Source organism: Pteronotus mesoamericanus, unplaced genomic scaffold (genome assembly GCF_021234165.1).
Source record: "Pteronotus mesoamericanus isolate MK-2021 breed Mesoamerican mustached bat unplaced genomic scaffold, CSHL_Meso_final contig_73, whole genome shotgun sequence".
NCBI lineage: Eukaryota > Metazoa > Chordata > Mammalia > Chiroptera > Mormoopidae > Pteronotus > Pteronotus mesoamericanus.
Genome location: NW_026555245.1, coordinates 13,387,431 through 13,405,689, shown reverse-complemented (window position 1 = coordinate 13,405,689; position 18,259 = coordinate 13,387,431). Strand labels below are relative to the sequence as shown.

The following is an 18,259-nucleotide window of genomic DNA, read 5'->3' as shown; positions in this document are numbered from 1 at the left end:
GTTGGATACTCAAGGTGCACCCACAGTGTGGGCTGTGTACACCCTCCTCTTGTAGTTGAGCCTGGATTGTTGTTAACACATCAATGGTAGGGATTTACCCAGGTAGATCACCTGTAAGGACTGGCTATGACCACTGACTATGGACCTCCAACCACTGAGAAGGATCAGCTGTGCAGGGGCCCACTCCACAGAGCAGAATTTACCTCAGCAGGGCTTTGGTACCCACTGAGTCAGCCCCTTGAGCATTTCACATGTGGAGGTGATTGGGTAGTGCTTTGATATGATCTGATGCTGTCCACTGGGTGCACTGGCTCTGAGGCCTCCCAGGAGGTACAGGCCAAGGTCATCTGCCAACCGTGTTCTGCCCAGGGACACTGGGCATGAGCTACAAAGTGATGTGCCAATGGCTTCTACTTGTGCTGGGCTTGGAGGTACTGAGGTGAGGCCAACCTGCAAGCCAAGGCCAGCTGCTGCTAGTGTCAGGTCTCAGGCCACTTAGTGAGTGGCATGGGGAACACTAAGACCAGGTGCTGCTTGTTTGAGAAATTTTAGAGAATTGTGAAGCACGAGCCAAGACAAGCAATTAGTATGCAAAAGCCACTGGAGACAGCTTGGGTGGGCCCCCAAGTTGGGTGGGGTGGGGCCTCAGGGAATCACCAGGGCAAGACGAACAATATGAGCCAGGTTGATAGAGACTGATATATCAACATGCCAGCTCTTTGAGGTGGAGTCTAAGAAAAAGAACAATGGCCTCTGCTAGCACTTTTATCTGGCAGAAAGTTGCCACACTACCAGCTCTGGCCCTGATGCCAGACCATTATGTTCCTCCGTGTATGTCCCTGGTTCCTTTCAAGCTTCTCTTCCAGCACTGGAATTCAGAGGTAGTGAGTCTGAGTAAGTTCACTTGGGCCATTTAAGTAGAACTGCCTGGGATTCTAGAAATCTTCTGTGTCTCTCAGCCACAATCCCTGCTGGTTTTTACAGCCAAAAGTTATGGGGATTTTTCTTCTTGGCACTGGAACTCTGGGCTGGGAAGCTTGGTATGGGGCTATGTCCCCTCTCTCTTTGGGAGGTAGCCTCTGCAGCCAATTTTTGTCTACCACACAGGTGTAGGACTAGCTCACTCTGCAGCTCCACCCCTCCTACCAGTATCAATGTGGCTTCTTCTATAAATCCCTAGTTGTAGGACTTTCATTCAGCTAGATTTCAGGTGGATCTGAATGATGGTTTTCTGTAGGTTAGTTGTAATTTTATTGTGGTTATAGGACGATTCGAGTACTACATTTACCTATGCTGTCATCATGACCAGAAGTCCTCAACTTCTTAATTTTCTTTTTATCAGGTCAGTTTGGCTCATCAGTGGCTTCATACTTCATTTTCATGAGATGGATGTATGGAGTAAATATGGTTCTCTTCATCCTGACATTTAGCCTCATCATGTTGCCAGAGGTAAGACTCTGATTTCCAGTTTATAAAACATGTCTTATATGGTCACTCTCTTAGCAAAGCTCTTTATCCTTTAAGAATATAATAAATAACTGGTTATATCCACCCTTAGAGTCATAGTATTTGTGGAAAAATAATCTTCAAAATCATGCGCATTGGCCAAAAGTCCTAATCCTTGCTTCAAAGAGTGCATGAACTTCCTGAAATCATACAAAATGTAAAATTCATGTATCTATTTATGTGCACATTATTATGTGGAAAGGTTCATGGTTGCTGTCAGATTCCTAAGGTGGTCCCTCTTCCTAAATGTTAGTTGCCCAAGAGGAAGGCTTTGAAATGTTGTGAGTTGTATTTGTTTTGCCAAGTTTTCTATGAAAGAAATGCTTCTTGATGCAACTCAAGACATCCAAATTTTGTATACTAAAAAAATACAAAGTGAACATTTTTTCCCAGATATTAAGTTAGATAATGCAGACATGCACACATACAATGGGGTGTCTGATGTAGGAAGAATCAGCTAAGGCCAAGAAGCAAGAGGTTGGGATCTTCACCCACGTGAAATTAAATGACTCAGAACTCTTTGGATATTTACCACACAAAAGTTGAGTTAGGCTTTATTTAACCTGGAAAGGGTCTTTTTAGTTAATAGTATTTCAAAGCCAGTTTGATCAGTACAACACTGAATACAGCCAAAGTTGGTATTATAAGTTTTTATTTCCATGGTTTCAAATCAGGGCCTGTTTCTGTATCCATCCTACCATTAGCATAATAATACCGACAGTGCCTTGCACTCATAAAGAGACTTTTGCTTTTTATAAGTGCAAAACACTTTCATTTCTTTTACTTAATGAGCCTCACAACAAATTAACAAGGTAGACTATAATAGAGTTTTTGTTCCCCCATTAAAAAAATGTGAAAATTGAGTCCATAATGCTTATTGGATTTAGCCAGCATCCCAGCGCGAATTTTATTTTGGATTTTGCACCCTAGTTCACTAGTTTTATAAATCCTGCGACAACTCTGGGGATTTTATGTCTATCTGGCTCATAGAAGACAGTGGACATAGATTAGAAGTCCTGTATTGTTCAACTCCAAAGCAAAAACTCTCAGGTGATACAGCAGAATGTATGTATTTTATCTATTTCAAATTAACCCCAGCTTTATTTTTGCTCATCTCTCTAAGGAAACTTGAAACTTCAACACTGGCTACTATGACACTCCTTAGTGTCAGACTCAGGGTCTATATCCATGGAGATGTATCAGCAGCATTTACTGTTTCCCCCGTCCCATGCTGCCTCCATGTGGAGGAAATGAAAGGTTGTAGCTGATTCGTTCCAATTCTATGAAATTGCAGAATTCCTAATAGCATGTAGTGGAGGGCACTAATATGTGTTTGATTGAATATATTACTAGAGCTAGGAAGCATATTGGCTTTGGATGATTTTTTATAGGTGCTCTTAGATGCTGAGGAAGACGCTGTTTTCTGAGCAGTAATTACTAACTTTGGCAAAAGAACAAAAGGGGATGGGCACCCTTTGTGCTAACCTGACAGAACCACAGAGGCCACAGCTGGTCAACTCCTGCTAACAAGACTCCATGTTTTCAGATCCCTCCACCCAGTAGCCCCACTCAGTGTTCCTGTGATGCATATGCTTTTTTGCCCAAAGTTCATGTATCCCTGGGCAAACCCTAATGCTCTTGGTCCTCTGCGGCTCCTGGCTTTGGGGTGAGCCAGAGTAGCCTCCGTTCCATTCAGTGTCAGGAAGACAGAGGGGCTGCAGGGCTGCCATTAAAACAGAGCATGTCTGGAAGGAGGGATTAGGGGCTGATTTCTAGCCTTGTCCAGTCAGGTTTTGTACCCGGATTTCCAGCCACATTCATCCTCTACCTCCAGGTCCAGGGAAGGGAAGTTTTCGTCTCATAAAAGAAGCAGCACCTGCTTGGCAAGCCATGTGCATATCCTGAGGATAGAAGGGTGCTTTGCCCAGTTCTCCCCAAGGCTCCTGATAGGATACTATTCTTGCCCCCTTACTGGCTGGCTCCACCCCTAGTAACTTCTCTTCTAGTCTGATAGCACAAGATCAGGGCAGTAAACCTGAATTAGTGGTGAGGTAGGTATCATAATCAGGGTGCAGTCAGTCTTCCTCTTGTCACCCACAAATTCTATGAGTGATTCTTTTGAGATCTCTCTTCCTTGACATGAAGGAGAGATTCTTCTACTATTCCCACCCCATATGAAGATGTGGGTAGTATGACTTTCTAGAACAGTGAAGTCCTGCAAAGGCTACTCTGTTCTTTCCAGACCTCTCCTAAATGAGACCAGTTTGAAGGTGGTGGTGGGTAGCCTTCTGGGCACTGTGGTTGGCCCAGCTGCTGGTGGTCCACTGAACTCAAAATGCAGGGTCCTTAGCACTCCCTTTGTTCTTAATTCTGAATTTAATAGTAGATTCCCAGAAAATGCGACCTCACATGGAGATCCACAATTCTCATGAAAAGGCTTCAGAACTACTTTTAAACAAAACAATTTGTGATCACATGTGTGGTTCAGACTTTGTTTCCAATTGTTAACTGCTTTCTTTGCTTTTCCATATAGTACCTCTGGGGTTTGCCATATGGCAGCTTACCTAGAAAAACAGTTCCCAGAGCTGAAGAGGCGTCTGCAGCGAACTTCGGTGTATTGTATGACTTCAACGTAAGTGTCTCCACACGGCTGTGTTGATAGAAGAGTGAATTTTTCCTTATTCTCAAACCCCGTGGCCTTCTCTGCTGAGCTGGGTGAAGGTCTTATGAGAGATGTTTTCAGCCCTGTTAAAAAAAAAAGAAAGCAAAAAAGTGAATAGGGTTTGGTAATATGATAATATGATTAATGGGAACATAGAGATTACTGAATGAAGGTGAGCTCAGAGTTCAAAGACTTCAAGCAAATATTCTTATCTCTAGCTTTGAAAAAGAACAAAGGAAGAGTTTGCAAAAGTACTTTTTGGAAATCTCGGTTGGAGGAAGTTAGAGCTTTTACATCCCATATTAACCTCTTCACTTCCTAAACAAATCTATTTAGTATTACTGAATAGTCATTATCAAATAAAGCTAAACATTAAATACCAAACAATACTAAATTGTAACTTCTAAAGAACACTAAAATGAAGATCACTCTATTGTGGCACCCAAATGAGGCTTACTCCACTGTAGTACTAAAATGAGTATTACTCTTTGAACTCCTCTGGGTGGGTTTTATTGTTATGATAGAAACTCATTCCTGCCCATTGAAAAATCATTTTGGAGTGTGATTCAGGCCTGTGATACATGATCTTTTTAAAACAGTGTCAAGATTGGGGATGGTTGAAAGTATAGAGGATGAAAAAGTAGCAAAGTAGAGGTCAGGGAATTAATGATTCAAGAAATTTTTGAAAAGTAGCAAATGAGAAAAAAATTTTATGTAGACTGGGGAATGAAGAAAAGAGAAAAACAATAAGCAGTCTTCATGTTTGTAATGTTAATACATCTCTTTCACATGTTTTGAATTCTATTAAACCCCCTAAATTGTGAGCTTCCTAAAGAGGGGACGCATCTGCTCTATCTCCTCTGACACCCTTATATCTTCAGCCACTAGAGGTTTACTGAGTCCTGCTGAGTGGCAATCTGAGTAAGGGGAAGGATTTGTACAGCCTCGAGGTAAGACTCATAGAAATTAATTTATGTGAGCAGTACCAGAAATTGTAAACTTTAAGAAAGTTCCCAGTCTGTGAATAAATAAGGCAAAATACAGAATAAGCAGAGTGGCAGCCCCCACTCTGTGGCATTTGGAATCTGAACTCACCTGTCAGTTGGAATTTTTGTTTCAATTCACCATTTATTTATAAAATATAAATATGCACTGGTTTTACAAAGATAAGTGTGAAATGATTCTTGACCTCAAGGTACTCATGAGAGCAGAAGAAAGATACATAGGCAACCAGTATGCAATATATTATGTACTAGGTTAGCAAAATGAAGAAAACGATGCTGCAGAGCCCTGAGAAAGTGGCTGATATTTTGCTTGGGAATATCTGGGTTTGTTTGTTTGTTTGTTTGTTTTTAGAGTAGGCAGCTTCTGAGTTAGCTTTTACTTCTTAACATTTATTTCCCCTTATTACTTCTTCTTCCATGCCTGCCCTCCCTTACTTAAATTTCCAAAAAAACCCAAATTATTCCCCCTGAAACTATTTCGATTTCTCATTCACTTCCTCTGATTAGCAAGATAATAAACTTCAAGTCTGGTTAATAGGAATAAGAACTAGTAATATCATTGACATATCAGAGAAAGGAAGGACTAAAAATATGTGTAGAAGGCTTTTTGATTTTTAAACATGTTTCTGAAGTTTCAGCACATGTATATTTGTCAAATGAGTGAAATTAAAAGTCTGGGAAAAAATGCCCATTTGAGATTTGAAAGATATTAATCAGCTGAGAAAGATGAGGAAGAAGGGCTTCTATGATATTAATATTCCTTTATAATTCTAAGCCTGCCTGAAAATGATTATAAGGCAATGAGGGAATGTCAAAAGATCAAGAAAAAATAAAAGTGATATTATTCACTTACAGGCTTTCTTAATTTTTCTGCACACTCAATTAACCACTCAATCGTTGGCAATGTGTCACAAAATAAGAGAGTTTTAGAGATAGAAGTATCCTTAGAGATCTTTCATCCCATGTCCCACATTATAAACTTAGGGAAACTGAGTCGCAGAAGCATGTTCAGGATTTCATGGCTAATGAGGGGCTCTTAATCTAGTGTTCTGTGTCCTGTTCCTATGAGTATTTTTTCTGCATGAATTTCCAATTATCTTCTCACTGAATGTTCCTGGCATAGAGACTAACTTCATGTAATGCTATATCCTCCTAACAAAAAGAGAAGGAGTGAAAGCAGTTGGACCCCATTTTTACCTTTTATAATAAATATGCAATTTCCAAATTAGCATCCCAAATAAAATGACCTGTTTGATTTTTACTCCTGTCTGAGTTCTTTACTTGATCATCTGAACAGTTACCTCATAAAGGAGACTGTTCTGCTATTATAAGATGATCTAAGTGGACAGCCCAGGATTCCATCCATCATGACACCATGGAGGAAACCATTGACCAAATGTCCTTGAGAGCCCTGAAAACTCAGATTGCTGCATTTGCAGAGATGCCAGGGGGGAAGATATGTTTCAGGCTCGGGACAGAGGTGACTGGTACCTGAACAGTCTAATTAGTCCACAGACTCATTTGTTTCATCTAAGATTAATGTGCCACCTTAGCTAAGCAATGCCATATAAATGCAGGAGAAGCAGAAAGGATGATAGAACACAGTTAAAGATACCCCTTGTGGTAGAGGAGGCTATGAAATGGGAAGGGACAGAAATACCTTTAGGATGGAGGATGGAGGTGTCGGAGGTTGTAAAGAGCTGCTTCTCTGTCGATCTTCATTTTGGAAGCCTGAAACGTCCTCCTGAAATCCTCCTTCCATGGAGTAACTCCTTGGAAGCTCAGTGTTCTGTCACTGATAAGCACATATCACAACCCATCCAAATTCCCTTTAATTTATGGTAGACAAGTACTATTTGATATATGCCAAGTCAGTTAGTCTTATGGCTTCTCAAAGTCACCATTTACATTAAAAAAAAGCACCATATTTTTAATCATTTTATTGAGTACCTAGTGATTAATCTTACTGATGAAGGGGAAATATATTTTATTAAAATAGTATGAAATAGGGAGATTATCTAACATGTATGTTATGAATCCAATTAGCAGAAATGGTATCATTTGAAGCTGTAGAATTAGAAGAGGGTGTTTAAGTCAATAAGAAGATGCATGAGTTAGCCACATACTTGGAGACACAAGGACAATGTAGAAATGATACAGAGGATATGATTGTATAGTTTTGATATTCTTGTCAGGGAGAGAGAGAAAGGAACTGAGGTGGAATTTGGAAGGAGCTTGAGCTGATATCAGATAGTGAGATCATATAGGTAAAGATTTGAGTTGTGAATAAAGGAAAATGCATTTAGCTTTCCAGCTTGAGGGCATCTTGTACATTGCATATGGGTAAATGGTATATCACCTTTTCTCCTGTTTTTCTTGTCTTCATAGATGTGGGAGGTGGGGGAAGCTCTTTTGGGCAAGAGGGGAAAATTGACACCTATTATGTGTTAATCAAGTCCATATGCTACATTTTATAACAACCCTTCAAGATGAAGATCAATAATCATTGTATAGTTGAGAGAATTGGCACTCAGAGAAGTTAGTATGCCAAAGACAGTACTTACAGTTAGAGGAGACACTGAAATTCAAGCCAAAATGTGGCTGACTTTAATGTCAAATTGTTTTACTCTAGCATGTCATTCAAAGCCTATTCCTCTGCCCTGCCTACTTTTGCCATGTGTCTTCCCTGAGGCCTGTTCTCTAGGGAGACTGTCACAGACATTCCGAATGTTATCCAAGAGCAGTTTAGTTCTTTATTTTACCAGCATCAACAATTTTTTTAAAAGTAACAATCTCCCCAAATTAGAGCATCTCCTCTCAGATATATTTGTTATCTTAAATTCCTTCATCTCTATTGTCCTGACCACATTTAGAAGAGAGATTTTTATGATTCATATATGAAATAATGCAGCTCTTAGGGATAGTTCATCATTCAAATGCATTTTTATTTTCAAGGAATCCTTCGGAACAGATACTAAAACAAAATTAGTTCCAGAAGAAATGGGGTGGGGGGGATGACTATAAGTGAGAAAGGGGGAAACGATCAGAATAGGTTGGGGGAGTCTTCAGATGATGTGGAAGCATGGAACTCAGACTTGGACAGGACTTTACTGTGTTCATTTGAAACTTGGCTCAACTGTGGTTTCTCTGATACAGATTTTGGGGTGGGAGAGAGCTCCCACGTGGAAAGTCATGCATGCTGACATGGAAACCAAATAGAACCTTGGCTGGGCTGGGATTCATGGCTATTTTAGTCACTTCCAGATCTCTGCTGTTGGAGTTTTAAGGAAAGAAGAAAAACGTGTGGAGTGTGGTGGGCCAGCTGAGTGGAGGGGGAGGGGTGTTCCTCTGTTAAGCCTTTCAACTAGTGTTTAAAACCACTCCTCAAGGTGGATTGGATAAAGCTTTTTAAAATTGTGCTCTTCAATAGTGCCTCTTTCATTTACATGCTTAACAGGCAAACTGAAGAAACATCTCTTAAATAATCAGGATTCCAAAAAAGCAGGACCCTTATCACTTTGGATATGATCTAACATTTATAAAGTGCCAGCCACTGAACATATGTTGAATGGTACATACGCCAGATGAGGAAGCTACCCAGTAGCTATTGTGCTGACTTAACAAGTTCACCAGATGTGTGTTATACTTATCCTTTCATGTTATTTTGGAGGTATCTTTTAATCCTAATGCAGTCACTATGAATTAGAAAAAATGTCAGGTTGTAATGTTTATAAATGTGGAAATGAGGTCCTCTGAGATCTTTTCAAAGGAGTATCTGGGTCTTTTCCAAGAGCACCAGGGACTGATCCAGGGATATAGGTCAAAAGTCCCTGCTGAGTTGTTGGTGTTTCCTTGTCTCTTTGTTTTACTGGGAAGATATGGCACTAGCATGACACAAGGCCTGATAGGCAAAGAAAACACAGAAGAAGCAATATAGCACAATGGTTAAGTATATGGGAGTTGAATTGGACAGACCCAGTTCATTTAGTAGCTATGTGAACTTGGACAAGTTACTTCATGTCTCTAAGGCTCATTTTCTCCATCTGAGTTGAGTGGAGAGGTGTGTGCGTGGGAAGACAAGGTAAATAACACCACCTCCTTGTCCAAACAGCTTGTGTGCTAACCAGAAATAAGGCAAAGATGGAGGTCATCATGTCACCTTTATTATTGTTAAAGCAGATATTAAAGAATGTGGTATCTCTTTATGGGCAAATGGGCCTCACAGCCAGGCATTTCTACCCAGCAGCTCTAGACTGGGGCGGGTCTTGCCCTGCAGGGCAGAGCACAGCACATCCTCTCTCAGAAAGAGGCAGAGTGGTGGCCCATATCGTGCCCATTTGTTCACCCTGCTCTGCTCTTAGATGGTTTCTCCTTCCTGAGGCGGGCAGGAGGCAATGGAGAGAAACTGGGAGGGGCACATTAATGGGCCTTCTGCATATGAAGGAACACATCAAGAGTTGGGGAAAACTGTTTCTCCTGACAGTAGCAATTTCATTGAGTTCTTGTGAGGATTCTGTGAGATGAAGTCAGGTTTTCAGCAAATGCTAAATGCTCAGCCAAATTTATTGACTGATTTTATTACTGCAACCATTATCACCAAGTGTCAAGGCAGTAGCAAAGAAAGGAGGCAAGGGTCAGTTACAGGGAACAGAGGAGTGTAAAATGAATGCCTTACAGTTATGGGAAAAAATTAAATAGATCAGGATATCTCTAAACTAGACAAGGGGCCAAGTCCCTACACTTTCCAGATTCTGTTAGTTATTGTTCCCTGGGGACAAGAAGGTCAGTTTAAGTTCTAGACAGTATGGGAGGAAATTGGGTTTAAAATAGCTGGGAAGAAGCAGAGACCTTACCTAGATAAATGTGAAAAAAGAAGATGTCATGGAACCAAGTGCAGGGAAATCCTGCCAGTGATTATTCTCCTGGGATGACTGCTGGGTCTCAGCTTGTTGGCCAGTTCGGGTCTATTTGGTTTCCTATCTTGGACAGAAGATTAACCCACTTAATTCTCCTATTTGAGGTTTCTACTAGTTATTTACCCACAAATTGTCTTTTAGAGTTGGATTTATTTTTTCTTGAGCTGAAATTGAAGATACAGGCAGATAAGTTGCAAAGAACCACTTTGGTTTTTATATATAACCCTCCTATCCCACCATGACTCTACTGAAGCCCATGAGCTCTTCTGAGATTTTTCTGGAGATTTGTTTCCCTTGCTAATTCTTACAGAGTATTATAAAATAAATTTGCCGCACATCTGGAAAGCAATAGTTTTCCTAGATCTCTGTGGACCTCTGATTTTCACTAGGCATAATCTGTGTTTAAGACAATTTTCTAAGTTACCTCTCTTAATTCTTCCTCTGGAAATTAGCATCCAGAGCACTTCTTACTCTTCCTCCTTCTCTCCCACCCTTCCTCCTCCCACTTCCTCTCCTCCTTTCTTTAACAGTAGGCTTCAAAGTCCCTGGCTTGGTATGAATGATGTTGAAATCAGACAATTGGATTTTCTAAGATTCATGGCCTCAAGAGGAAACCCCACGTTAGCCAGGTATTGTCTCCTCACTTTACAAAGCATAGCAATTTTAAGTTATTGCAAAGAGATGAAATCAGAAAGAGGCTCTGGAAGCAGATTTATAGTAATACAGAAACAATGCTTCTACGTCAAGAGTGAAAAACATAGTGGGCAAGAGAAGGCAAGCAAGGTGAAAATGCTATAAAGGAAGCTGTATCGGAATATGCCAATGTGTGTATGTTCCACTCAGGCAGCTTTGGGAAATGGTGATTCCAATCGTGGTGGGTGATTTTTAGGAAAAAGCATGTGATTACATGAATAAACATGCTTGTTATGGGAGAATGCTATAATAGTCTTGATGAATAGAAGTCTGCGTAGATTGTTTCCGATGTCATCTCACCTGTTCCTCATCTGAACGAAGACAGAGCTTCTGTGTTTTAAGAGAACCAACCCAACTGTGGCTGTGACTGGAAGGGGAAACTTGCCATAACAATTGGAGGAAGCATGTTTCAGATATTCCGCCCATGTTAAGCAAGCTTTTAAAATTATAAATCTAATGACACTATGAAGTATATGGGTTTTTTTTTTAACTGAATTTGTCGTGGTAACATTAGTTAGTAAAATCATATAGGTTTCAGATGTGCAATTCTATAACATAGCATCTATATGTTTTATTCTGCATTCACCACCCCAAAGTCAAGTCTCCTTCCACCACTGTTTATCCCTACTTTTACCCTTTTCTACCTCCTCCATTCCACTTCCCCTCTGGTTACCACCAGGCTGTTGTCTGAGTCTATGAATTGTTTCTTTTCTTCTTTTTTCTTTTTTGCTTAACCTTCATCTTTTCATCCAACCCCCAATCCCTCCCCTTTGACAGCTGTCAGTCTGTTCCCTACCCATGAGTCTATTTCTATTGTTTTGATGTTTCAATCATGGTAATAGCTCCACAGCTGAGCAAACCTATATTTGATGAAAAATTGGGTCTATTTAGAAGTCCCTGAATTTTGAGTAAACTATGAGACTGCCAATCAATGTGGCAGCTGAAACATTCACCCTGTGAAGCAAAACAATAGGGCCCCTGTCAGAGCCATCTCCCAAGTTTGAAAATTAATGTCATTCCTGTTAAAAGTCGATTTTTTTTTTTGAATTGCTCTCTATAACATCTGCTAAGTGGCTTTGTTGTTGGATTTTAGGGCTTGGCGCAATATTCCGTTCTCTTTTATGGCTATTACGACAATAAGCGAACAATTGGATGGCTGAATTTCAGGTTGCCGCTCTCCTATTTTCTGGTGGGGATCATGTGCATTGGATACAGCTTTCTGGTTGTCCTTAAAGCGTAAGTTTCATTCATCTCTTGTGAAGCAAGCAATGATTTCTGGAATCAAACAGGAGAATGGATATAATTTTTTTTGTCGTTTTACATTTAGAGGTTGCAGAGTCTGTGAGATAAGACGTCATTTTAACACCAGCACTAATGTTAGACTATTACATCCTCCAAACAAAAGGGTTGAACGCAAGGACAGGCCTTTGGTTCATCTCACTGCGCTGCACCGATGGCTGCATGCCCATCCTGGGTTCAAGCGTATTTTTTAAATGTGCCTTTTTGTACTTCAAAGTGTGAATCAGTGTTGCAAACAAGACAGGGAAACAGCTGCTGACCCCTCATTTTGTGTACAGAGAAGTCTGTGACTTAGAGAACCAGTTCAATAGGCAGAATCTGTTGTTCTCTGTTCACTTTTTGTTTTAAAGCCAGAATAATCACTCATCCAAAAAATTTCAGCTGCATAAGACAGCAAAAACAAATGGCCCCCTATGAGATTGTCATGATCAAGTGTATAATCATGGTTTGTCTTGGAAAGGATTTACAACAGCATGAGGGAGAATTTTATTGGGGAACTGATGAAATGGTAGTTCATTTTTCTCCCTGCCTGAAATATACAGGGTGGGAAAAAGTAGGTTTACAGTTGTTTGTATGGAAAATAACACAATAATTGATAAGTAACAATACAGGAATAAGCTCTGTTTTAGGTACACACAACTGTAAGTCTACTTTTTTTCCCCCACGCTGTATTCATAATACTCTGCCTGAAGACACTGCAGAGACCTAGTCCAGTTGTGTGGGGCTGTGAATAACCTATCCTTTAGCCAATTCTCTGAATTATCGTAGGAGGAGAGTTGAGACACCTCAGTTAATGCCCCAACTCCTTTCAACACCTTTATTTGAGTCTGCCCAGGCTGAATGGGCCATTTGCTTCATTTCAGGGAAGAATCTCTGCCTGAGGGTCCAAGTCACACTGAGTAGAGCTCTCTGGACCAGTCTGTGACATGTTTTGTGTCTTGTCCTTATCACACTTAACTGGTTCCACCAAAGAACCACTGTCATATTTAGATTTTAAGCCCTTTCAGATCATGAAAAAAGTTTTCATGGAGGTCCCACATGTATCTATTGTCCAAGTATAATCAGAGATCCTAAATATTAGGTATCTAGCTACCTGATATAGTCCTACCGCATTCCAAAATAAAGCTATTCTAGCCTTTAACCATTTTGATTTGTCAAGACTAAAGTCAACATTGCCATTTACATTACAGAGTTCTCATGAGTATCATTTTTGTGTTGATCCTTCAGTCACTGGGGAAGCATGTTTGTGTATGTTCAGTTATTCAACCTCTTTCAGTGACTCTGCAGAAGCCTTGTGGCCTGGTGGGCTTCCCAGCTGGTCTACATGGATTCAAATCCCAGTTCTCCCATGTACTAAAAGACTTTTGACAAATTGCACAAGTGTTCTGTTCTCTTAAGTGTTCTGTTTCTCATCTTAATGGAGTTGTAATAACACCTTGGTCTTAGGATGACCATGAGGACTAAATGAGTTAATACCTATAAGCACTGAGAACATGCTTGGCTGGTAGGAAGTAATTGATAAATGTTAATGATTTTGTTAGGATTACAATCCATAGGATTATTAAAGAATCAAACAAAGCCAACATGGTAGGAGTTGAGGTCACCCGAGAGCCCCAGTGGGAGGGCTGTCACATGTGGTTATGCAATAGTACATTAATGAATTTGGTATTCATTAAAATAATTTTCTGGCAAGTGAATTTAAAGGTTATAGAGCAGCATTGTGCAAGGAAATAAAAGATGAACCACACACTTCACTTAAAACTTTCTAGTAGCCATATTAAATAAGTATATAGGTAAAATTAATTTTAGTAGTATACTTTACTTAACTCAATATATCTAATTATTTTAACAAATAACTAAAATAAAATTTTTATTGAAAAATTATTTTGGTACTAAGTCTTTGAAATCTTGTGTGTATTTTATACATTCACATTTCAAGTGCTCAGTGACCACATGTTGCTGGTGATAACTTTCTTGGATAATGCTGACCTACAGGAAAATGGCAAATTTTTCCAACTAGCTTAGAGATGCCATTTAGGATAACAGCAGGCCACTAAATCCACATTTTCCCTCAAAGTCATGTGTGTTATGCCAATTAAACACACCTGACTTTGATCCCTCCCTCCGGTATGGACCTTTGGTCGTTTGTTACCTGATTAGGCAGTGGTTTAAACTCACTGACGTGTAAGCAAGACAGTTACAAAACAATTCATGAGTCCCACCCACTCCTAGCCATGGGAACAAAGCTTGGTAGAAAAGAATTGATGAGCTATAAATGATTACTCAGAATCATTTGCCATCTGCCTGCTTTCCTCCCCACCCTAATAGACTATCTTTTTGGAGTAAACATGAGTGGCTTTATGGGATAGATGACTCCACAAGGAGAAAGACATCTGGGTTCTAAAATCAATTAGATACAGATGGACTTTGACATCTTGCCCATATTCTTTGTCTCAGCAGCCTCATCTACAAAATGGTGGCCAATATCTATTTTCAATTACCTAATACAGAAATTGGAAGGTAATATGATATAGACACCCAAGAGAGTACTTTGAGGTTTAAAGACAGAGTGATTAACTTTGTTGACCCAGGACTTTCCTCATTTTAGAACTGAAAGTCTTGTGTCTTGAAAACCCACTCAGTTCCTGGCAAACCAAGATGGCTGGTGACCATGTTTTTAGGTCCCCTCCTTTTTTTTTCCCTTTCTTTCCTTCCTTCCTTCCTTCCTTCCTTCCTTCCTTCCTTCCTTCCTTCCTTCCTTCCTTCCTTCCAGGGCAGTGTACATTAGTAACAACATCTAAGAAGCTTAGAGATCTTCATAGTCAAAAGTTACATACACATTAAAAGCAAATACACATAAATGATAATACTCATAAACTCCATTTGCAAAAGGTAAAGTGATAGATTGATAGAAGAAATCATTATATTTGGTTATTTTTTATAACACATTAGCCCATTTAAAATGCATAATCTTTCATAAGGGGTGGGGACACTAGGGGAATTTAGATGACCTTAGACATGTCTGCCAGCCTTTTGTCAGCTTTATGTTATTGTGCTCCTTTCTTTCTTTTTCTGTTTCATGTAACTGTAATATTTTTAAAACCAAATCTTTATGGGACCATTTTATAATATGTGTCACATGAAATTTCAGTTTTGCTATTTATAGTGATAAGGGAAAATTGAGGTAGAGTAAGTAGAATATAGTTCTCTGACCAATGGAATAAAATTTGAGTGAACACATTTTAAACTACTCAATCAAAAATTTTAAATCACTAATTAGAATATACATAATCACTTGGCATTAAGATTGCATAAAAATCTTGATTTTGATCAAAAGTTGTAGAGTATAGAGAAGTTCCATGCATTCAGTGTAATTGCTCTTTGGGAGGAGATTCTAGGGTGAATTGAAACATATGCAGTTCTTTCCTGACCTGACCTGGAGCATCTGGTAACCAAGTAAACTTGTGTACAATAGTTTCAGAGTCTACTAGGAAATTTTTCCTGGGGAGGGGCCCAATAACTTTCTTCAGATTTCTAAAGAGAGTCTTAACCCACAAAAGATTAAGAACCAAGAATATGAGGTCAAGAAAACAGATTAGGAAAATAAATTTTAAAAATATGTATTTTTATATGACCTGCTTAATTGTTAAAGTCATTAATGCTTACTAGTCCTTTAATCTTGAAGGCTTTATAAATGCACAGTTTAAAAATTAAACAGAAACAAAATTTAAAAATAAACTTCTCTTTCCTGGTTATTAAAAAAACTTGTTTAGAAATATATCTTTTAAGTATTGTTTCTCCAATTTACCTATAGGTATGATGTTTTGACACCCCACCCTCTCCCTTTCTCTCTTTTCATATTTTGCTTGCTGAATTAAACTCCTTGTTTTTAATAGGATGACCAAAAATATTGGTGACGATGGAGGTGGTGATGACAACACTTTCAACTTCAGCTGGAAGGTGTTCTGCAGCTGGGACTACTTGATTGGCAATCCTGAGACAGCAGACAACAAATTCAATTCTATCACAATGAACTTTAGGGTAAATACATCAACTTCAAGAGGCTTTCTTTGCATTTCTAAGAATAAAATTGGAGCAATTCCATATGTTCTAGATAGCAAAGTATCTTGACAATTACAAAAAAAAAAGAAGATCAATTTATCATTTTTGCCTACCAAAACCTGGGCAACGTTCTAATTGTGACTAGAAAATATCTGATGACGCATGGCGGCACTATTTCTTCTCTAAATTTGCTAATAAAATAATAGCATTGGCTTAAAATAGGTAGCTGCTAGTAATCAGGATCAGATATTTTACATACTAGAACAATGCTCACTATTTAAAATGACTTTAAAATATTATTTTGAAGTTTTAAAAAAAGAAAAAAACTATACCGGGCCTTGGCCAGGTGACTCAGTTGGTTGAACTGTCATTCATTCACCAAAAGGTTGTAGGTTCAATCTGCAGCCAGGGCATGTGGAGGAGGCAACCAGCCAAAGTTCCTCTATCTCTGTCTCTCTACTCCTCTCTCTAAAATCAATAAACATATTCTTGGGTGAGGATTAAAAAAAAAGTGTACTGGAAGAGAATTTAGAATGAAGGCTGGAAACTATTTGTAAGATCAATCAGACTTTGTAAGAATTCCTCCTTTCTCTCACTTGTTCTCACTTGCCAGCATTATTCACTGGTTTGTGGAATCCCAGATTTAGCTTATTTTTATTGTTCATATTCTGATGTTTGCAAAATTAATTCCTGAGTTTATGATACTTTTATAGCTCAGATATTTCTCTTTTTTCCGGTTTTCCTGGTTACAGGAGGCTATCATAGAAGAAAGAGCGGCCCAAGTAGAAGAAAACATCCACTTGATCAGATTCCTGAGGTTCCTCGCTAACTTCTTCGTGTTTTTAACACTTGCCGGGAGTGGATACCTCATCTTTTGGGCTGTGAAGCGATCCCAGGAATTTGCACAGCAAGATCCTGACACCCTTGGGTGGTGGGAAAAAAATGAAGTTCGTCTCTGCATGCTTTCTATGTGCTTAGAACCTGACATTTGAGATTTTGTGGGTTATGCTTCTATGGTGGAACATTAAATAAGGCCACTCTTTACCTATCTCTTCCACCCTGCCCTGTGAGTTAACCAACCCTGTCTCACATTTTTTTTACTCCATTCCAGCCTTGTTTGCAAATCTGTGTACCATCTGTCTGTTTTCAATTTTGGGACATTCTGGAAAGTTGTAGTTGGAAGAGATATTAACACACATTTATTCCAACCAGTACATTTTACAAATGGGATAATGAATCTCAGGAGATTAGGTGATATGTTCAGGGTCACAGAGCCATGGAAAAAAGTGAGAATTAAAACAGGAGTCCTCATTTCAAGCCCCATGCTCTTTTCATGACTTTATGTTGATCTCTCTGTTGACCCTGCCTCTGTCAATGAAAGATGAAAATGCTGCCTGAAGTCTCTGAAGCAGCACCGATGAAATGCGTGGTTGCTGTTTTATGTCATGGGCACATTCCGATTGCTTCCCTTGCTTTGGGCAAGTCTGGGCTTCTCTCCATTTTCCCTGGTGGCCTAACTCTATATCCGTTTTCTCCTCCTTTGCCCTATTTCCTCTTTCTCTGAATGCTATTGAAATGAGGAAGGCTAGCTCTTTGCCAGAAATTAAATATTACGATGGTGATTTTCCTTCAGAGTATCTGCCCATTGAGCAGGTCAGAGAAGGGAGGTTAGAGAGAGATATTTAGAATCAGGAAATCATTGATCATATATTGTTGTTAAGGTCTGTTCCCTTTAATAAAATGTTCCAGTGTACAATGCGGCACCATTCTGAACTTGGGCCTTTTCAAAGTTTGGGTAGATTTAGCCTGTGGGAAGCATAGACTTCCCACACTGAAATTTATGTAAAGCCTTTAGACCAAAAAAGATTAATTATTCATAAATATAGAATTTTCTTTAAAAATTTTGGGCAGAAAATGGTATAACTACTTACAACAAAACTTTCAAACAAAAACATTCTAGATATTTCCGAAGTGGTAACACTGGAGATGAAGACCACCCATTTAAGAGATTAAATCAACATAGACATTTCATAGAAACCTATAAAATAGAGTCATTTGGTAGAGAGACTTTATTTACTTAAAACAAACTTCAAAGCCTTTACTAAATTTACTGTTGG

General features: G+C 39.2%; 1 protein-coding gene across 1 annotated transcript in view; it reads left to right on the top strand.

Moving 5' to 3' along the window:
- The window catches only part of TMC1 (transmembrane channel like 1), a 100,869-nt gene that overhangs the window by 44,259 nt on the left and 38,351 nt on the right, over positions 1 to 18,259 (top strand). Inside the window, exons 6-10 of the mRNA XM_054583307.1 lie at positions 1,343 to 1,449; positions 4,040 to 4,138; positions 11,875 to 12,017; positions 15,977 to 16,121; positions 16,895 to 17,089. Of these exons, the coding sequence (XP_054439282.1) occupies positions 1,343 to 1,449; positions 4,040 to 4,138; positions 11,875 to 12,017; positions 15,977 to 16,121; positions 16,895 to 17,089 (689 nt within the window). The remainder of the gene's footprint in view (positions 1 to 1,342; positions 1,450 to 4,039; positions 4,139 to 11,874; positions 12,018 to 15,976; positions 16,122 to 16,894; positions 17,090 to 18,259) is intronic.